At 43.0% G+C, this 22,876-nt stretch overlaps 1 protein-coding gene across 1 annotated transcript in view; it reads right to left on the reverse strand.

The window, feature by feature from the left end:
• The window catches only part of Mtfr1 (mitochondrial fission regulator 1), a 30,929-nt gene that overhangs the window by 5,504 nt on the left and 2,549 nt on the right, over nucleotides 1-22,876 (reverse strand). Inside the window, exons 2-4 of the mRNA XM_038348096.2 lie at nucleotides 14,727-14,867; nucleotides 8,359-8,457; nucleotides 3,663-3,778 (exon numbers count right to left, since the gene is read on the reverse strand). Of these exons, the coding sequence (XP_038204024.1) occupies nucleotides 3,663-3,778; nucleotides 8,359-8,457; nucleotides 14,727-14,792 (281 nt within the window). The 5' untranslated portion in view covers nucleotides 14,793-14,867. The remainder of the gene's footprint in view (nucleotides 1-3,662; nucleotides 3,779-8,358; nucleotides 8,458-14,726; nucleotides 14,868-22,876) is intronic.

Consider the following 22,876-nt stretch of genomic DNA (forward strand, 5'->3'; position numbering starts at 1 on the left):
TATAAAGATCACTAATTCAAAGCAGTCTGGACTACACAGCAAGTTGGAAGCCGACCTGTACTACTCAAAAGAACAGAAGCGGTTGCACTGTGATGGCTGAAGGACTGCACTTTCCACGTCCTCTTGGAGAACAATGGCTGACCAGGCTAATAAAGCTTCAGACAGCTGAGGCTCAGCCTTCCTCTGCTGAGACCAGTGCAGTGCACCACGGCATTTCAGTGAGAGCGGGTAATGTTGCAGCCCACTCTATAGAGTTCAGCAAGGTTGGCTCTGTGACACCAGCTATGCTTGGAGATTTATGAGACAGAAAATAAACTATCAGGCAAGAAAACTGGGCTGCCACATTATTCAAACACACAACTTCCCTCCTGGCTTCTCTGTCACATGCAATCACTTTTTCTTAGTTTCTGAGGAAAGGTCTCACTCCCTGCACAGGCAGCCCGGCTTTCAAGGATGCTCTAACCTCTACCCCCAAGTTCTGGGATTACATGACAGTGCCACCAGCCTTATTTAAAAAAAAAAAAAAATTACTAATCAGAGGTATTAATCAAGCCCGTTAGCAACACTTCGTTTAACTTTTCCTTAAGTTGATATTGCTGCTTTGTTATTACTTGAGAGCTGTGGGAATGACTCTTAGCTTTTGGCATTGGGAACTGAATCTGGGTGTTTTGTTCAAATCTCTTTATGAGTAAGTTAAAAGTTTTGCAAGTTGCCTTTCACCTATAAGAGTTAAAACAATTCCAGAATAAATGCCTGTTCTTCCCCAGTAGTGTCACTGCAGTGACTTTACGTGCTGGGGTTCTGAAGCCTCAGTTACTGCTTCCTTTTTCACCTTGACACTGAGACGACCAGATGAGGAAATTCGTTTAAAAGATAGAGTTAAAAGTAAACATTCACAAAAACTTCCAAAGGCTTCGCATTCCAAAGGCTGGACATGGTGGCACATGACTGTCATCCCAGAACTTGGGAGGATGAAGCCATAGGTCATGAGTACAAGCCTGGCCTACAGAGAAAGCCCATCTGAAGCTGGAGACAGAATGCGGTTCAGTCAGGGTAGTACTGGTTCAGCATGCACAAAGCGCAGACTTCAAACCACATACTACATGAACTGGGCACACAATAGAATGTGCCTACAATCCCAGGATTCCGGTGGGAGAGGCAAGAGAGACAGGCGTTCAAAATCAAAATCATCCTTCATTACAAAACAAGTTCAGTGCCAGATTGGGCTATAGGAGGCCCTGTCTCAGAAAACAAGAGGGTCTGGAGAGGTAATTTAGTTAACAGACAGTGCTTGCTGCACACTCTTGTGAAGCTAAGCTTGATCCCTTGAGCCCGTATGAAAAGCTAGGTGTGGGTGAACACACTTGCAGCTTCAGCCATGTGGGGCAGAAAAGGTGGATCCCTGGAACTCACTGGCCAGCCAGCCCAGCCTAATCTGCAAGCCCAGGTCTCAGAGAGACTGTCTCGAAACACAAGATGGACAGCACTATATCACCTGAGGCTTGATGTGGGAGGGTTTTCTATCTATCTATCTGTTGATTTCATTGGTTAATTAATAAAGAAAACTGCTTGGCCTGATAGGTCAGAACATAGGTAGGTGGGGAAGACAGAACAGAATTGTGGGAGAGAGAAGGCAGTGACTTAGACGCCTTGGAGCCAGCCACCAGGTCAGACATGCTGAATCTTTCCCGGTAAGCCACCACTTCATGGTGCTACACAGATTATTAGAAATGGGTTAAGCAAGATGTGAGAGTTAGCCAGTAAGAGGCTGAAACTAATGGGCCAAGCAGTGTTTAAATGAATGCAATTTGTGTGTTGTTATTTCGGGTGTAAAGCTAGCCATGCAGGAGCCAGGCAGGACAAAAAGCAGGCCTGCTCGCCTCATCACTACAGAGGCTGACCTCTGGCCTCCACATGTTTGAATATGTGCACAGGTATGTCCACACACATGAACAAGCACACATAGCACACACATACACAAAGTGAGGATTGCATTTCTAAATATGAACTATAGATGAATTGTATCCTTCTTTTCATTTGACTGAAATCTTAGCACAGATGTTTAAGAAGCAGAAAACGGCTGTGACATTTCTTTAAAACGGTTTTGCCATGCCATCTCTACTAGTGAGATTTCTTCTTCTTGTACCTGCTTCATTTGGCTCCCACATACTCTAAGGTGGAAAAGCACAGGCTCCTGGGTAAAGTATGATGTGCTGACATTACCAACTGTATTACTGTGCTGTTTTGTTTTATGTCAACTTGATGCAGCTGGAGTAATCTGAGAGGAGGGAATATCAATTGAGAAAATGCCTCCAGAAACAACAGTGGTTCTCAACCTTCCCAGTGCTGAGACCCTTTAATACAGTTCCTCATGCTGCGGTGACTCCCAACCATAAAGTTGATTTTGTTGCTACTTCATAACTAATTTTGCTACTGTTATGAATAATAATGTAAATATCTGTGTTTTCCAGCTGTCTTAGACAACGCCTGTGAAAAGGCTGTTCAACCTACAAAGGGGGCCATGACCCACAGCTCCAGAGTGGCTATAAACAGACAAGCCTTTTGGGTATTTTCTTAATTAGGGATTGATGGAGGATGGCCCATCCCACTGTGGGTGGGGCCACTGCTGGGCTGGTGGTCCTGGGTTCTATAAGAAAGCAGGCTGAGCAAGCCTTGGGAAACAAGCAGGAAGCAGCACCCTCCATGGCTTCTGTACCAGCTCCTGTCTCCAGGATCCTGCCCTTGCTGCTTTTGGTGATGAATTGTTCTATGGAACTGTGAATGAAATAAACCCTTTCCTCCCCAAGTTACTTTTGGTTCATAGTGTTTCCTGACAATAGTATCCTTAACTAGGATAATTATCATTCTTCTTTGATGTAGAGAAGCCACTCTTGGCTTGACTTTATTTTGAGACAGTCTCAGGTGTCTCAGGCTGACCTTTAAACAAGATCTTCACCCTTTGAGAAACAGCCTTCCCATCTGTTCATCTCCTGCTGAACCCTCAATAGTCAAGCTAATTTCTCGCATCATGCAGGGACTTTATCCACCTGTGTGGTAGACTTACACCATCAGTAACCCTGAGTAGCCCTGGGATCTCCTCCAGTGCACCAGTGTGTTATTACCTGACTGTGTCTGCTCTCTGGTACCCAGTAAGAGTGAAGGGCATGTGCTGGTAGACTGACTGCACAGTGAATATTCTTTGAGGGCTTCCAAATGGATAGAAACATCTCTAACACTCTGTCCCCCAACTCATCTTGGTACAGTTTTTTAAGAAACATTCTCCAAGTACACAAATTCTTTTTGATCTGATGCATCCCTGTGATCCGATGACTATCCTAACTACTGCAGTTACCCAGCGTGCATCCCTGTGCTCCCATGACTATCCTAACTACTGCAGTTACCCAGTGTTCATAGCTCTGTCAGACCACTCATGCTAGAATGGAACCTCCTGAATGGCAGGAAATTCTGTGGGTCACCATGACTTAGGACTTATGTTCCTGAGAACTTTATAAATACTAAATTCTGAAAAATAAACCACAAATTAGACTGTTCAAGAAAAAAGAGCAAGGCAAGATATCATCAAAGCAGGACCTTAACGTATTCCAATACATCCTTGAAAACAGCAGACACTGCACCTCACCCCAGCAGCCTTCCAAACCAACCTGAGTCTTGTTGAACACTCCCCTTCTTCTGTGGCTACCCATCCAACATCAGCAAAAGATGCCACCACATCCTCTCCTGGGTGGGCGGGGCTCCATTCTGTTGCCTGGCTGGTAAGCTGGAGGTTACAGACAGAGAAAGTCCTTTATCCGTACAATTTAACAGTAATTAAAACCCAAAGAGATACTGTCATCCCAGTAGCTCCCAGGCAGGCCTCCATCAAAGGCTGACTATTCACATCATATGCTACCAGACTGTGCTTCATAACCTCGGGGTTATGACCTAACATTAGCCAGTTCTTAGACCATAAATCTTTCTTTTTGTTCATCCAAAAGCTTAAGAAAAAGTTTAGAGTCTGAGTATTAGAAATCTGACTCAGAGCTAGGAACGTGGCTTAGCAGTAGACACTTTCATGGCCTGCTCGAGGCCGAGCTCTCTAGCACTCAAAGCAAACTAAAAGGATGCCATTGTTCCGGAAAAGATTTGGTGAAGCAAATGTGGAGGGCAAAGTCAACGAACAGGTCCCACCGTGGTGACGTCTATGTGCACTAGTGATGGCAATGTTAACACTATCAGCCCCTGTGGTGAAGGCTGTGTGCACTAGTGATGGCAATGTTAACACTATCAGCCCCTGTGGTGAAGGCTGTGTGCACTAGTGATGGCAATGTTAACACTATCAGCCCCTGTGGTGAAGGCTGTGTGCACTAGTGATAAGTTAACACTCCTATCAACCTGACTGCAGTTGAGATTGCCCAGAACATTCAACAGGCAGAACCAGGGTGGGTCTCAGTAGTGAGTTCAAGGCCAACCTGGTTACACGGTGTGATCCTATCTTAAAACAGAAAAAAAACAATTTAAACTTAGTTTAAGTGAGGAGGGAAGACCTGCCCTAAATGTGGCTAAGAAGGAAGCCAGCTGGGTACCAGCAAGTCTCTGCTTTCCAACTGCAGACAAAGGCCTCAGCCCAGTATTTGCTCCTGGACATGACGGAGTGCCCCCACTGTGAACAAAACAACCCTTCCTCCCTCCCTCCCTCCCTCCCTCCCTCCCTCCCTCCCTTCCTTACTTCCTTCCTTCACTTCTGCCAGGGATCTGGCCACAGCAATGAGAACGGCAACTAATACAGCACTGTTCTGGTCACAGAATTCATGCCACAAACGTTTAAATGCCTCAAATCTCTTAAATTTTAACTGAGTGCTAAATAGCAAGGGATTAAGTTTAAATTGGCACTATTATAAAAACAAAGAGCAAAGGAAGAGAATTCTCTGGCTAAACTTAAATCTATGGATGAAGAAAAAGTATCTTGAAAGAAATACCAAAGAATATTCTAAAATGTATTGGAGGGGAAAACAATGTAACTGAATTAAATTAGGCTACATTTCTCGTATTATGTGTCAGAGTCAAAAGGCCGTTGACCAACAAGTTAAAGTTTGCAAGTGGGGGTCTAAAAGTGAAGCTGAGGGGTGGGAGCGAGGTCAGCTGTAGGGCGCTTGTCTAGCATGCAACAATCCTAAGGTCAGTCCCCAGTCCAGCAAAAGGAAAGAAACAATTCAAAGAAACAAATATGACAATTAGCTTTATAACTGAAGAAAAAGAAACAGAAAGGTCAAAGAGATTTACCAATGCATTCATCAGAGAGCTATACTGGGAACTAACCAGTATGGAGACCATCTTTCCTTAGACACGGCTCCACACACCAAATCCTGTACATCTGTGTCTTTAGCTATGCTTTATTTTGGAGGCAGACTAAAAATTCTGTAATTTTTATAGAAAAGTAAAAAGTCTTAAAATCGCCAGGTGGCACACGCCTTTAATCCCAGCACTCAGGAGGCAGAAGTAGGTAAATCTCTGTGCGTACCAGGCCAGCCTGGTCTAAAGAGTGAGTTCCAGGACAGGCTCCAAAGCTACAGAGAAACCCTGACTCAAAAAACCATTTTAAAAAGTCTTAAAATCAAAAGCAGATGTTATCTGACGCATGCTCACAATCTCAGCGGTCCGTACTTGCCACCATCTGGGAAGCCCTGAGCTTGAGTCCCACAGACCTAAGAGCATGAGGGTTGTTATTCTCAATTACACACAAAGTTTGGGGACACAGCCTGGGAAGTGTGACTTTGTCTCAAAAACAAAAAGGGAGAAGAACAGGAAAAGAAAGACTTGAGTCAGCGCATGGTAGGGCATGCAGTAAGGAGAGAGGATCATGGATTCACATCTGGTCTTGGCTATATAGTCAGACATTATTTCAAACAAGGGGGAAAACAACTGGCCACATTTAAGGACCCAAATGTAATTTTCAAGGTTTTATAAATGACGACAATTAAGGATCAAACATTGTTTCTAATTTTATGTCTGAGTTCGATCCCTGAGACTCACGTTGTGAGGAAAAAGATAACTCCTGAAAGTTATACTCTGACCTCCATATGTCTTCCACAGAACATGCATGCATGCATGCATACACAAACACACACACAAATAGAATTTTAGAAGTGTAAAAGGAAAAAAAATAAAAAATATAACACCTCCCAGGACTTACTTTGCAATCTTCTTTAACTATTGCTGCAAAACTCTACCACGTATATGGACACATGACGTGTGATCAATGATATGAAATGGCAAGGCAGCATCAAGATCTGTCTCTACACATCGATCTGATATTCTCCCCAACACAAGCTGTTCCCACTTAAGCCAACTTCAATTAAGAGACAAAAGAAAACTGACCCCAAACTTTTCAGAAGGCCATTTCAGGTACTGCTGGATAGGAACCATTCACTGAGTGCCGTAAGCATGACATGGGAAAGGTGATTTCCAGGACAACTCAGGGAAGTGCAGGCCAAGGAGAAGAGAGCCACTGGCAAGGGGGACCGAGGCCAAGCTCGTCAAGCATGGTTTAGACGTCACTGACAGGAGCATGCATGGATGACATGAGACATCTGAAAACAAAGGACTTACTCTTGATTCGCAGGAAGGTCCTGTCCTGTCAAAGTTACTGTTAGCAGGAAAGATTAAAGAGCAAAGATATAGAAAATGGAGAGTAGACACTGTGGTTTTAAAGTTTTAAGAAACTTGAATTTCTTAATTTGAAAAAGAGTAACCCAAACCTCAATTACATCTTAGAATCCTACCACAACACTGTTGACTAAGTGAACCTATCCTGACAAGGTGAAACTGCTCTGAGAAATGGACTTCAACAGAATGGGTAGTGTCCACGGTGGACTGGCCTCCAGGACACCCGTCTATACATACCAAAACACAGCGGACTTGGGGCACCTGCTCTAAAACGGCTTGTGTATTTACATATATGTCCATGTCCACCCACACACTTCAACCATTCATCTCAAGATTGCTTTGTAACACTTAACACGGTTTAATTACTATAAGTCTGTTTATGCTCCGTCTATATGGTTTAGTGGTTTGGAAGACATTTCTGATCCTAATCCAAACCCTGGGTTTACTAACGTATTTGCTTGTTTAGAGAGGATATCAACACCTAGCAAAAAGTACAAACTTCAAATCTGTTAAAGAAAAATGGGCCATTTTCTTTAAGTGGTCATATTGCTTCCACATTGATGGGTGACCTGTAGTGGAAATGTAACTCTTTACTTGCGTAATTACAGAACTTTTCAAATTCTAAAAAAACCACTCCTCAAAATTCAAGCAAACAGTCTGGAACAGAATTACCTACCAGAAAGAACAGTCAAGACTGAATTACCCCAGAGGCCTGTCAGTTGCAGAAAGTGGAATCCAAACTAACCATCCTACCATCAACTCCTATCCAGGTTATTCTAAAATATCTATTAGAATTTATGATCACCTGCATGTGTGTGTTCTTAAGTTTAAAACATTCACAATGCACTTCCATTCCAGGGCTCATTTTTATTTCCATCTTTGTTACAGAAACATGGTATCATTACGTAGACCAGTGAGCTGTAACTCCTGCTCTTCTGACCTGGTGCTGGGGACCAGGAGTGTGGATGCCCAGCTTTTCTGTCTTACTTCATACAACTTAGAGATCCATCAAAGCACAAACCATCAAGTCCTTCACAATGAGGAACACTTATTGCCGGAAAGGAAACACTCATGATTTCTACACTTATTTACTCTGTGTGTGTGTGTGTGTGTGTGTGTGTGTGTGTGTGTGTGTGTGCGTGCACGCGTGCGTGCTCGCGCGCGCGTGTGTTTGTGGCACTGTGAATATGCCAACAAGAGGACAATTTAAGAGTCTCTTTTCTCCTCCCACCATGAGGGTCCTGGTATCAAAATCATCGCGTCTGTTGTCTTGCTGATCCCAAGAAACATTTGTAAGTGCAAAAGGTCAAGTATCAACCTAGCATACCAAAGCCCTCAGGTCCACCCTAACCACCACAAAAAAAGACTTCTTTAGGGCCTTCTTTAGAAGCTAAGGTAGCCATTATATCAGATAAGCACCCAAAGGCCAAACAGGTTCAAGGTCACCGGGGAATTACCAGCTGTCTACTCACAGTTTCCCCGAGCTTCCCCTAGGCATCTCAAGGAGGATAAATGTTGAAAATCCGGAATAAGCACTTCAGAGGAATTAAAATTAGAAAGGCCTCACTGCTAATCAGGGTTATTAATAGGAGAAAGCCTCAAAAACAAGTCAGTACTTCCAAAGCACCTCGCCCGTTCACATTTCCAAGGCCCTTATTACCATGAAAATCTGAAAAACACAGACACAGGACCTACCTGAAACTGAACTCTTGGACACTGAATCAGAGACAAGTTGGTACCAATCTTCCTTACGATACTTCGAGATGAACCATATGGTTTTCCAGACCAAAGTACCTAAGGAAACAGGGAAAAGCAAACGTTTATAAAACTTCTCAAACTGCTGATACAACACACTGGCTACGGAGTGCATGCTAGCACATTAATCACAGTATCAGACACACTGGCTACTGAGTGCATGATAACACATTAATCACAGTATCAGAATGTTCTAAGTGTTCTAGGAAATAAGCTACTATTTCTCAATTCAAAATTGAAAGAATAGATTGCTAGACAGACAGACGCTTGGTATTAAAGTGAAAAAGCTTAATATACCGTATAGAAATAGAGTAGTATTTGTGTGCGTGTGTGCGCGCGTGTGCTCAGAAGTCTGTGACTTGGCTTGCATGTGGAGGTCGGAGAATAGCTCTGCTGAGTCTCCCCTCTTGCTACTTTACGTGACTTCTGGGGATCAGACTCAGGTTGTCACCTTTGGGCAGCAAGAGTAGAGACCTGTGGAGCCATCTCAGCAGCCAATAATATCCTCAAGCAAACTTAAAATAACACTGTATTGGGAGTACAAACTAATTTCTTATTATTCTACAGAGGAAATGCTACTATAATTATCCTATCATATTTTTAATTTTAGAATTTTAAAAAATCAAGACTTTGGAAACATGAGCCACTTTTGCTATGGTGATTTTTCAAATTAAATCCAGAATCAGCATGAAGCTTGAGGAGTGATTTTGTGATGAATGTCATCTGCTACACACAAGTGACAGACCAAAACAAACATCAGTGGGGACAGATGCAGCCACACTGGCTCCTTCTTCAAGGGCCCGGTCTTTAAGGCCTATGAAAACGCTGTGTGATAGGAGCTGCCACAATGAGAGCTACCCTCTGTGAGCGAATGCAGCGCCCAGGCCGCACTGAAAGACTGCACAGAAACGTGAGTGGCTGCAATGCCACCTGTACCGTCACCTCCTCTTACCACGCTGAATGCGCCACCTGAAAGCCTAGATGGAGAGGTGCAGAATGCAGCACGGTACTAAGAGCAATTTTAAAAAAACATGCTTTATTCAAACTTTCATATTCAATTACCTCTTAATACTAAATAAATTAAATACCAATCAAAAAGAAAAAAATGGACAGTTCCCTTTTTAAGGTCTGCCAAAATTCTAATTTAAAGAATGGAATTACGCTAATATACTAGTGTAATTATGAACACTAACTAATGAACCGAACGGAAACTTTATGCCCAGCAGCTGGTGCTCACTTACTATGGTGGCTGCTATCACTAACCCAAACTAGACCTCACACCAATCTCTACAGCGTATGAGACACACTTACAGAAACAGGTTAAATTCTCAAATTTAGCAATCAAATCCAATTTAGTACACTAATATGTATGAGTCAAAGTGAGGTTTGTGGGGTACATATGGTACCCCCTTAGGCCTCACATTTTTAAAGCTTTTCTATCATATATGCTCCTGGTTTCACTAACTTTTACCTGGGAGAATTCCAAAAAATTGGCTATAAGAGCCAACAAAACCCAGAATTCTTTCTTTATAAATGTAACTAAAACTTACAGCACAATTTGGAAATCTGGGTCAGCAGACAAGTAAAATATGAATTAAGTTACACAAAGAATTTAAGAGGTAAAGCTACCCAAGCTTTCAAGTACATGTCAGTGCACCAAGGACTAGAAGGCCCTTAGCAGTCTTCAGTCCATGAGGACCAGAACTTAGAGAGGAAACAGTTCCACAGCGCTCAGAGCAAGGCAAGAATCACAGTCAAGAAACAATAGTCACTAGAAGACAGTCACTGCGCTAACTTTTTACCTTGTACATTGTAACAGGTTTTGATCTTTTAAAACAAAACCCATAGGGCAATGGTAACCACACCACTCAGTCATTTCCAACCTCCCATTTAGTCCCAGAGCCAAAACTCTACTATGATGTAGGAGAAATGGAATGTTACTTGTGCATCATAATGTGACAATTACCTAGTCTGCAGTGAACCCCCAGCTCTCTAGGAAACAAGTTCCTGCCTAGAGAAGAGGACAAAAAGTTCACAGAAAAACTCCGAGAGGACCTGCCCAGGTCAGCAGCCAGAGCTTCTGCCAGCTTCCAGCAACCCTCACCAGCATCTTCCCATCTGTTTAATACCAGCGGCAAAGAATGCCAGGCGCTTTCGGGAAGAGAAGTGGCAGTGATTCAGCTTTTAACTATAAGGAATAAGTAAGCTGTGTGGGCTCTGCCCCTGAGTTAGCACAGGCTGCTTCCCTTCACTAGTCTTTAAAGCACACACTAGACTAACAATGCTGCTCTTCTGATCCTTGTGAACTGCTCAGCACTCACAGAATTCAACAGAATGAAGCAAGGGTCTAAGTAATAATGGCTGGGATGTTTAGAAGAGTCACAGCCTCCATTAGATGGTAAGGAATGAGAGGAAGGAGCAGCTAACTTCTAGGAAGTCTGGTGCCAGGCCCTTATCCTTTTTTTTTTTTTTTTTTAAAAAAAAAAAAAAAAAATACAGCCCGCACAGTGGGAAAGAAACTCTTAAGTGGCTGGGAGGAAACGGGACCAGATGGTACCGAAAAGGCGCCATCTGTGCACTGCAGGCTGCAGGACCCACGTGCATTAGCCACCCTACCTTGTGGCTGAACTGTGCTTGTCAGTATCCTGGTTTGAAGAAGGGCAGACGCTAAAGAGAAACTATCATCAAATTTTTCCCAGATGCAAGAGAAAACAGTGGGAAAACTGACATTACCAGAACATTTGGTCTAATTAAAGAAGACAATTCAATCCACTTCTAAGAAGAGAAACTATACACTGCTTTATCTACAAATTAAAATAATCCACTGTCTGGGTACTTGTGCATGCCTGTGTCTTATATAACAATCCCTAACATTTAGCAACACCATTTGAAAGTGACGGCAGCAAGACAGACACAGCAGGAGAGAGGCTTGTTCTTTCACAACGTCAACTACTATTGTGGAAGCGTTGATGTTATCAACTAGAATCTAAAGCTGTCATCTGTCCCTGCTTAAATAGGAATCCATTAGAAACTAATCCATGCTATTAGTTAAAAGAAAGTATATAAGCCAAGCAGTGGTAGCGCACACCTTTAATCCCAGCACTTGGGAGGCAGAGGCCGGTGGATCTCTGTGAGTTCGAGGCCAGCCTGGTCTACAAGAGCTAGTTCCAGGACAGGCTCCAAAGCCACAGACAAGTCCTGTCTCAAAAAATCAAAAAAAAAAAAACAAAAACAAAAAACAAAAAACAAAAGAAAGTATAGAGTCAAACAATGAGCTTCATTCTTGTATTTTCTTCAAACAATGATATAGTTTGAGTCTCAAATCCCTGAAATTACTTGTAAATCAACATGTGCTGTAAAATTTTGGGGGATCTCTACACTTTTAATCACATTTATTAAGGAGATTCAATAAATATATATTCCTAATTCCAAAGGAGCCAAGGAAAAATAAAAGTGTGCTGGCATGCAACCGCCCAGATACAAACACCTGTACATGCATGCACTCACATGCACATGCGCGCGCGCGCACACACACACACACACACACACACACACACACACACCATACAGATGTACGATAGGAGAATCCCTAACTAAAGAACAGTCTTCTCTCAGTTCTCCTAGCGTTACCCATTTACTCATTTATACTCTTCCTCCAAAGAACAAAATGAAACAGAAATAATGTGTATTAATAGATTGGTAATACAAATTACATATTGCCTATAACTTTTCAAACATACATTGCTGGGACCAGTTCCAGTCATATTTGAATCTAGGCATGGAGATTCCAGAGACTGAGACAGGAGATCTTGAGTTCGTGTTCAGCATGGGCTACATAGTCAGGACTGTCTCAGAAAAGTCTAAATACATACACAAATTTTGAAATTTCTACTTAAGGACAAACATACAGGACTGAGAAAAATCCAAACATTATGGATGTTTTAAGTACAAACAAGGAGACATGCAACTTTCACCCACTCTGTGGGTTCCAAGGATACAACTCAGGTCTCAGGTCATCAGGCTTGGCACTAAGTGTCTTCAGCTGCTGAGCCATCTTGCTGGCTGGAGTTTGTCTCTTTTCTTTCCTTTCTCCAGTTAGGGTTGTCCTCTCATTATAATACACATGCTGTGGTGTACACACACACACACACACACACACGTTTTAAAAAATGTTAAGGGGCTGGAAAAATGGCTCATCAGTTTACAGAATTAGCTGTTCTTTCAGGGACCTGGGTTTAATTCCCAGCACTCACATGGAGGCTCACAAACAATTGTCTCTAACTCCAGTTCTGGGGGATCTGATACTTCTTCTGCTCTCCTTGGCATCAAGCACAGAGTGATGTACAGACATACATGCAGACAAAAATAACAATACACACAAACCAAAACATAACAAAAGTAAATTGAGCTAGGCTTTATGGCACATACTTTGAATCCCAGTATTCAAGGGAGGCAAAAGCAGGTAGATCTCTTGTGAGTTCAAGGCCAGCCAGTCACACTGTGAGGCCCTGTTCCAAAAAAGGAAGAAAGGGAGGGAGGGAGAGAGGGAGGGAAGAAAAACGGAATCAAAGTGGATGGCAGTGAGGAGTCAGTAAGGCCTAGAGCAGCATAAAGCCTTGACTTTAAAAGCAGGGTCTGCCAAATGATTGTCTACAAAAGGTACAAATAATTATCCTTTACACTTCTACTTTCTCATCTATAAAATGGACACTATTTCATGAGCCTCTTCGTAGTCAATGAGTTAAGGTATTTCTAAGATTTTCTTCCATTTCTTTTATAAGTACCAAAGTACACTAAAAAGAGGAAGGATTGTGGACTCAGAACTAGGTTCTACCTCAGGTAACTGGAAGAGGCAGCAAGGCTGTGAAGTTCAGTTTCTCGTATATAACAAGGAATGGTCTGAATGCTCGGTCTATGCAGAAGCCATGGGAACTGAGTCCTGGCATACTAAACCAATCGTGGTTGGCTGTTAACAGCATGGCTGATATCTACAGTAAAACAGAGCTAAATCAGGCCTGGTGACAGGACCTGTAATCCCAACTACTCAGGCAGCTAAGGAAGCACAATTGCAAGTTCAAGGTCAGCCTGAGCAGCTTTGTGAGACAATATAACACTTTTTTTAAGGGACGGGGAGTTGCTGCTGCAATGGCTCAACAATCAAAGGGGCTTGACTGGCAACTTGAGTTTAATCCCTGAAACCCACAACTTTGACCTCCAACATATGCCATAGTTTTTACCCACATACACACATCACACAAAGAGCTGGGAGATGGAGATGTGGTTCAATGGTAGGGCACATGCTTGGCATGTGTCAGGCCCTAGGTCCAAGGTCCAACGCAGCAAATAAGCACACACACAAACACACACTCATCTTCAGAGAGACATAGACGGTAAAGACACTTGGTACCGTCTGATGGGCTGAGTTCCACCCAAACCCACATAATGGAAGAACCAGCTCCTGAAGTACCTCCAGTGCTGATTTATACGCATGCACATTGAATGCAAGTTTTAATGTTTAAACAGTGAGGATGCAGATAAAACAGGTATAGGATGAGGACAGTTTGGGCTTCCTGACATTCTCAAGAATGGAATCACATTCATTTGCATGCCAAGTCCTTGAGAAAATACACAATGCATGTTAGTCACCTGATCCCCGCTTCACTGGACCTGTGTGTGTCTGTCCTTTCTTTAACCCCTTGGTGCACTATCCAGACAGACTGCCATCTAATCCATGGCTAACTACACTGGCAAGTATTCTTATTCACAGATGGAAATCTCCAAATTTGACGCCAGCCTGGCCTACACACTGGCTTCCAGTCTGGGCTACAAAATGAGAACTTGAATATATTAAAAAATAAAATCACAACCTCTATAAAATAAACATTATCTTTTTTTCTTTAAAAAAAATCTATGGCATAGAATTATATAATAGGCTATAATTTCTCTCTAGCTACTGTTACATTTTAGGAAAACATGTTTTATCATTTACTTGTAATATTTAATATTAATCTAAAAACAAAGTTACTAATTGTGAGCCAAACAATCAGTGATTCTCTGTAGATTTAATCCTTTTTCTTCATTAACGAATGCATTGTTTTTGAGGTCCTGTAACTACAATAATTTCGAGCATAACCTAGAAAGTTACTGCCTCACTGTGCTGCGAACAGATCCACTTTTGCGATTTAAGAGTAATCAAATCACGGACTACAAACAATACATTTAATGTTGTTAAAGTTTACATCATTTTCTCAGGAAAGCCTCAGAACATGGAAACGTCTGGATGTTTAGGGTGGTCTGTGAACACTCACCGACTGCATGCTGAGCCCAACTCGCTGAACCACCATCCTCAGCAGGCACTTAATCCAGCCCAGCATCTAGTGTCTGTGTCTTCCCAGCCTGCAGGTCAAGAGCTTCAGGCCTCCATAGCAGCACATGGTCCATAGAGCACACTGAAATATTCAATGCAGATACTGAGTACTAAGGAGAGACTTTTATTTAGAATTTCTGTTTACATGTCTCACACAGTCAGTTTAAAACACAACACCTCAAAACCTGATGTGCAAATCAGAGAAAAAAATTCACTCATTCTCAGTGTTCCTACATGTTAGCACACACCATTAATACCAGTGCTCGAGGAGACCAGCCTGGTCTACAGTTTCACAATAGCCAAGGCTACCTAGACACCCCATCTCAAAAACAAAAGAAAACAAAAAATACAAAAACCCAATAGTAAAGTAGGCCTGAGATGACTCAAGCGTACACAACGGTGAGATCATGCTGCTCGTCTCATGTAGGCCCGAATTTCCATATGGTGTGGCAGCCAGGCTCTCAAGCCATAGGCCCCACCTGAGGACAGGCCTTCCAGGCCTTCGCAACCTAACAAAAGGTCAGGATGGTGTTGCTCCTTCTTTGTAATTTGGAGGATACCTGAAAGAAATGCTAATTCAAACCTATATGACAGCAGACAGGTAGTTGTGGATGTAACTGGTTACCTAGGAGACAGAATGCTAATGTCTACAGACCGTCCTGCCCACAAACAGCATCCTACCACCTTTCTCTTTTAGACGAACTTAGTATAGATATGTACAAATCCAAATGTAGTGGTATACCCCTGTAATTCCAATACTCCTGAGGCACAAAAAGAAATGAGAGTTTCCCGCCAGCCTAGGCCAGACAGCAAGACCCTATCTTGATATAAACAAGCACAAATTTTAGTTTCTCATTTTTGGTTTTTGAAGGCACGGTTTCTCTGTGTAGCCCTGGCTGTCCCGAACTCCTCTGTAGACCAGGCTGGTCTTGAACTCACGGACCCACGCCTAGCTAATTTAAGTCCTTTTAAGTACACTGATCCTGTAAAGTCCTTCAGACTTGCCTCACAGTTGGAACCTTGCAGTGTGCAGCTTCTCAGCCCAGCTGCTTTCGCCCAGTGACTCTTACGGTTCCTCCACATCTTTCCAGGCTTGAGAGATGAGTTCTTCTGTGGTGACTATTGCCTTGTCTGTAAGGGCCACGGTTTATTATTCTGTCATCTACTCATCAACTGCTTCCAAGGGTTAATAAGTATGAACAGAAAACTGTACTTTATCCACACACATCGTCTGTGTGGAGACATCCTAGGTGCCACCCCAGATGCTGCCGTCGTCGTCGTCTTCTTTTTTTTTTTTTTTCTTTCAACATAAGGTCACTCCTTGGCCTGGAACTTGCCTGAGAAGACTGTACTGGCGGCTTGCAAGTCCCACGGATCTGCCTATCTCCCCTTCCCAGCCATTCATTACCCGACTCATTACCCAACAATTTTTTTTTCTAAAAAAGATTAAGTTATGTATACAGTGTCCTGCCTGCAGGCCAGAAGAGGGCACCACATCTGATAACAGATGGTTGTGAGCCACCATGTGGTTGCTGGGAATTGAACTCAGGACCTCTGGAAGAGCAGTCAGTGCTCTTAACTTCTGAGCTATCTCTCCAGCACGCCCCCTCAGTTTTTTTTTTCAGTTGGGTTCTGAGAATTAAATGTAGGTCCCTGCAATTACCAACTACTTCCCAGCCCTGGGTTGTTTTTTGCTTGCATTATTTTTTTTTCAGATGGGTCTAACGTAATGCAAACCATGTTTAACTCACTACATAAACTAGAATGCCCTTGTATTTTTAATCCGTCTGCCTCTGCTTCGTGAATTCTCTGTTTATGTGTCACCGCACGCTGCCAGACTGCTTTATTTTTAATATCATATTGGTCTGGGTTCTCAAGAATATCAGAACCAATGGGATATACACAGATACATAGTCTTCTGACTGACTAACTCACTCAACGATAGAGGCTGAAAATGTCATGCCGAATTGAAAATGGGAGGTGTAAGTGACCTAATGACCTCCACTGTGCTCTACAGAACATCCCAACTCCACACACTCAACATAATCCTCACTACTGAGTCTTCCTAGACCATGTTCATTCACTCTTTAATGGGAATCTGGCTAGCCACTGGGATACTGCTCCTTCCACAGACTTCTCTGAGAGGTTTAAGCAAAGGCTGTAGCAAAGGAATGACCCCCCAGTTTTTAAAATCTTTTTGTTTTACCCTCTGTATGCAAGCATGCCTGTATGCCACATGTGTGTGAGTGCCTGAGAAAGACGATGGCACATTCCCTGGAGCTGGATACAGGCGGTTTTCAGAAGGGGTTCAGGAAACTGAAGGGGGAAGGAAAGGGGCAAAGCCTGTCAGCACCATGTTTGCCAAGCTTGAGCCTGCTAGAGCCCTTCATTGTCTCTCTACATAGCCCAGGCTGGCCTGGAATTCACATGTAGACCAGGCTGGCCTCCCAAATCATAGGGATCCACCTGTCTCAGCTTCCCAAGTGCTGGAATTGTAGGTGTGAATCACCCTAGTCAGGCAAAATACAACCTCTGAACCGCTACACAACAACGGAATTCTTCTGCTGTTTTAAACATACTCTGTAGTGCTTTTAAAGGTTATCGATAGAACAGTCAGAGAATACTATAAAATACTACGCATATGTGGTTTGTTTTCACATCACTAGAACAGTGCTCTCTAAGCAGTATGATTTCATCTCTATAAAAACCCTCAGCTTTTTACTTTTATTATGCACAGAAAGACATTTATCAAACTACTGAAGCTGACCAGAGCAGACAGAAGCAATCTTCCTCCTTATACAGTCATTACTAGGTAGGCAATGTTAAAATGTTGAGTGTCTCACTTCAAACTAGATTTTAGGTGGAGACAGATGGAACTTGTAAGAATGTGGCCAGTCTGGTCTATTTGTGAGTTCCAGGCCAGTCAGGATTACATAACAAGACACCAGCTCAAAAATAAACAAACAAACACAAAAACACAGCAAAATTTAGGATCTAGGTATGGTGGTGAGCTCCTGTGACACCTACCGGGGAGATGGAGTCAGGGTTATCTTCAGCTGTACAGTCAATCTGAAGTCAACCTGGATGCATAGACTCACCACATACAGACACACCCCAACACACATTCACACACCCCAAATCTAGGGCTGAGCACTGTAACATGCACAAACCCAGGTTCAGTCCTCAGTATAAAAAAGAAACCTAAAGCCCAGCTCCCAGTATCCAGGAGGCTGAGGCAGAATGGTAACAAATTTAAGCCCAGGCTAGCTTTCACTCAGATAATCCAGTTTTGTTTTTTCCCCTTGTCACAGTACTGCATGGCTTAGAAACACAAGGCAAGCCTCCACCATGGAGCTGCAGCCCTGGCCTAGCCAGTGTCTCCTCCTAACCAGTCTTCACCCTCACACTCTCGGACCCAACACACCCAAGGATCACTTGACTCACAGATTTGCCATTATTTTCAGTTATTTTCTTCTCTGAAACTTTAGACTTTCATAAATCCTACTTTCAGCAATGGGGTTGCACAAAGTTTACTAAGCCTTTTTATCTGAACACATTTCTATCTTTCTAACTGCCCCTTCCTACACCCACCAGATCAGCTCTTTCAAACTTATCCACAGTTTCACTAGGCCCTCCAGGGTTTTTTTTACCTCTAATTTTTTTTGTTCTGTTTTGATTGGTTTGGGCTTTTTTGAGACAAGGCATCTTGTAGCCCAGGTTGGCCTTACAGTCACTAATCGCCCTTCGCCTCCTTCTTCCCAAGCAACAATCCAAGGGAGAGCCACTCAGTGGTTGGGAGTACTTGCTGCTCTTGCAGAGGATCTGAGCTCATGAGTTCAGTTCCCGGCACCCACAGGGCAGTTACTGACAACCATCTCTAACTCCAGTTCCACAGAGATCTCTTACCCTCTTCTGGCCTCTGCAGGTACTGCACTGCATGTGGTGTAAATACAGGCATGCACACATAAAATAAAATCAAGAATTTAAAATGTGAGCCACCATGCCTGGCTCCATACAATGACTTTGTGAGAGAAACCTAATCCCCAAAGGAGCAATAAAATCCTAGTACTCCAAGCGGCTGCACAGAAGGACCGCCTTGAGTTCAATGCCAAAACTGGCTATATTGAGTTTAAAGATAGTAGAGGATACATACAAGACCCAGCCTCAAACAAAACAACAAACAAAAACCTGATACTCAGACATCCAGACGGGATTAAGAGGTGATCAGACCATGATGATGGGTAGGCGGGGAGGGTGTGTTAGTTAATGTAGTTGGTTCCGGCTAGAAGAACCAGTTCAACACCCCGTGTGCCTGCCATCTCCCCAACTTCCCTCTCACGCTGTTCACCGTTCCCCACTGGATCATGTGCCTTTCCAGAAAGGTGCCACTTCCTAGTCTCCAAAACAGCCAACTGTTTTTACAACTATCTTTCTTGGGTATTCAGTTAAGACAGCAGAAAATGGACTATTACTTAAATCGACCTCCCTCCTCCATTTCTCAGCAGACAAAACAACAAAGTGATTAGTCACTGAGTAAGCCCTTCACAGTGCGCCCTGGCACATTCTCGTTTGCATCTGTGCCCTGCTGCACCCTCAGTCTCTCGCCCTACTCTCCAAGCCAATGCCCAGGTCCCCTCTACCCCGTCACTGTCCGGGTCTCACAGCACCGAAAGCGCCCTGCATGACAATACATTCTCCCTTCACCCTTATTACTTATATCACGATTTCCTAGTTTCTCCCGTCTGCGTTTGAAACGAATTCTAAACTAAACTTCTAAACTTTCTCCCCAAAGCTGCTGTCCATGTTCTTCACCTGAGAAAAGTCGCACCTATATTCTTATTCCTTCTTGCCTTCATCTTCTGTAATCGATCAAGTCGTCCTCACCAGACACATCTCATTGTCTTTACTATTATGAGAAACTTAATTGTATCATTTAGTTTATTAAACTAAACTGTAAACAATTTGACAGTTGCTCCTTCCTTTCCAGCCACTGCTATCCTAACTTATGATCTGCTCAGTTCTTTGTTCTCCTCTACAGCCTTCATAGCCTTCACTTTGAAAAGCGTCATAAGGTGACTCCAGAAATCCAATATACTCTCAACTCTCAACCTGCAGTCAATATTCCACCTCCCTCCTGTCTCCAATACTAATTTAGGTCTTACTAATTCTCTGCTTCAGTTTGGCTATGCCTCCTCTACGTCACTCTTGATCAACCAGAATCAAGACCCTTCTGCGCATACATTTCTCTGTATATTAGCACATTAAAACAATATGCCCAAATTGCTTTTCCCATTCGCTGGACTTAATCAGTTTGGAAAGACACTTTATCTCAGCTTTTAGGGCAATGTATAATAGTTGCTCAACTGTTAGTGGTATCAAGCCAGATGTGGTGGTGTTCCTCTAACCCCAGTATGTAGAAGGCTGAAGCAGGGGCATCAAGAGTTCAAGGGCAACAAGATGGCTCAGAGGTAGAGGTGCCTGCTGCCATGCCTAAAGAGCCATGTTGATTTCCCAGGACCCACAAAGCCAAAGTAGAACACTGACTCCTGCAAGTTGTCTCTGACCTCCACTATGTGATACACACCCATCCACAAGTATGCACACACAAAAAATAAATTAAAATAGAATAAAAAATTAAGAAAAAAAAAGAAAAAGGAGTTTAAGACCAGCTTGGACTAGACATGTAGAGCTAGCCCCAAAAATGTATATATGTATACACACAGAGAGAAACTTTGCTTCTATGACTTAGGTAATATCCAAACAAACTCTCCTCTCACTTAGGACAAGTAGCTGCAAAAAAGAAAAACGAAAAAAAAAAAAAAAAAAAAACAAAACCCTGTTTCCTGAAACCATTAGAGACCTATCAAGACAGGAGAGTATAGCCAAGTGAAGCTCTCTGAGAGCCTCCTAAGAATTTAGTGCCCTAATGAAATTCCTCAAGGAAAAAAGAAATACATTAGTGCTATCAGGAATAGAATAATACTAACTATAATAAAAAGTCCATCAGCACTGGTGCTACCAGGAATAGAATAATAATAAAAAAAAGTCCATCAGCACATACCCCAAAGACAAGTAGAGATTACAGAAGAAAACACTAGACGTTATGGCAGCTTCCTCTGGATCCTGTGGGTAACTAATAGTTGGAAGAGTCATCAAGGTATATTCTGATTTGCAGACAACTTTCTTCTCTTAATCTAAGTGACTATTACACAGATGTTTTGTGATCATTATATATTAACGTCTGTGTTACATTCCATGCGATGGCTAATTTCCACTGTCAGCCTCACGGTGCTGTCACTGAGGAGCCCCTCTGGGTGTGTCTGTGGAGGATGTTTCCAGAAAGGATGGACCGAGGCGGTGAGGCCTGCTTCAACATTAGCGCCACTTTCCCAACGCTGGAGCCCTAGACCACACAATGCAAGGAGCAGCTTGTCCTGCCGTCCAACCTTCTGGGATGTCAGTAAGCTGTTGCTCCAGGCTCCCAGAGCTGCAGGGAGATTCTGCTACAGTGCTTGCCCCAGCAGAAAAGAATGTGCCCTCTTTCTTAGCATGCATTCATAGTCACAGCAATGAGAAAAGCAGCTGATATGGTTCATAGCCAAAGTTTTTAAACAGATCTAATTTGGAAACACTTAAAACCTGTTACAATCAGCCAGGTGGTGGTGGCAAATGTCTTTAATCCCAGCACTTGGAGAGCACAAAAACAAACAAAATAGCTTGTTACAATCACAATAGCTTTTACTAATTAATAGAAATTCTAGCTAGTAAAATGCTAGAATTTAGAGAAAACTATATACTGGCTCTTAGAGAAAACCTGATTCAATCAAGTATCCTTCTTATTCTTTTTCTTTAATTCTCTCTGCCTAGTAATAGCATTTCGTTGTGTGTGTGTGTTCAAGTATAGGTATGTATGAAGTCCAGAAAACAACTCTGGGAATTGTATTCCAAGAGCCATCCAGCTTGCTTTTTGCTTCATAGCACTGGTACATATAAACACATATATGTGCGTGTATATATAAATAAATTTAAGTGTGCATGTGAAATGGTTAATCTTGTCAACCTAACACATCTGTAATGGACTAGAACCTAAGCAGCTGGGTACACCCGTGTGAGATTTTCTTGGCTGGATCATTTGTGGTGAGAAGACTCATTCAAAATCTGGGCCACACTTTCTGGTTGCAGGCCACATAAGGTACAGAAAAAGGAACTTTTGCTTTCTTGCCTGCTTGCACTTACTCTCACTGGTAAGGTCATCTGTCCTGTTGCTGAGACACTCCTTCCCTGGTGTTAGAACTCATTTCTTTGGGATTCCAATGTGGACCAAAGATGGGTACCTCTCTAGGACTCAGGCACCAGACTGGGGCTACAGGGACATCTGGTCTCGTGGACTGAACAACTCAGGCTTTGACCTTCCTGTTAGGAGATAGCCACTGTTGGAACACTGGGACCACGGCCACTCCAATAAACCCTGTATGGAAGTACTAGCAGGTCTGTTCCTCCAGAGAACCCCGACTGATACATCAGTTTCTAAATATATAAATACAGTCTGCTGCCATCTGTGTGTTACTTGTATGGATACAGTGTTAGGGCTGACCACTTAGACTGGACGGACACCCAGTTGGTGTGCTCTTCCCTGACTGGAACTGACCAGAAAGCCTCCTTCATGAGGACCAGCTTCCATGGTACCAAGAGGCACCATGAGAGTTTCCTAAGGAAAAAAACAACCAACAGGCCTACACAGTCAGGATGCCTACGAACCACAACAATGTGCAGGACGGCATAACAACCCTAAGGGTACAATAGTGATTACCTCACCAGTCACCAGCTCGCTCACTGGAGGCCCACTCCACAGGAGGGAAATCAAGGATGGTACTGGAAACCGAGCCAACTAACCTGGGCTAGTGAAGTCATAGATCTGAGAGAACCTACAACCACCACTTTAACTAACCCAGTATAATACTACATAATCCTATAGTATAATACATTCTAAATTATTTATCCTAATGCCCATAGAAAAGTAGAGTTCTCACCCCTCACCAGCTTGGTTTTCTGAGGCAGGGTCTCCCAAAGGCCTGGAAGAACCAACTAGCT

Source organism: Arvicola amphibius, chromosome 11 (assembly GCF_903992535.2).
Source record: "Arvicola amphibius chromosome 11, mArvAmp1.2, whole genome shotgun sequence".
Classification (NCBI taxonomy): Eukaryota; Metazoa; Chordata; class Mammalia; order Rodentia; family Cricetidae; genus Arvicola; species Arvicola amphibius.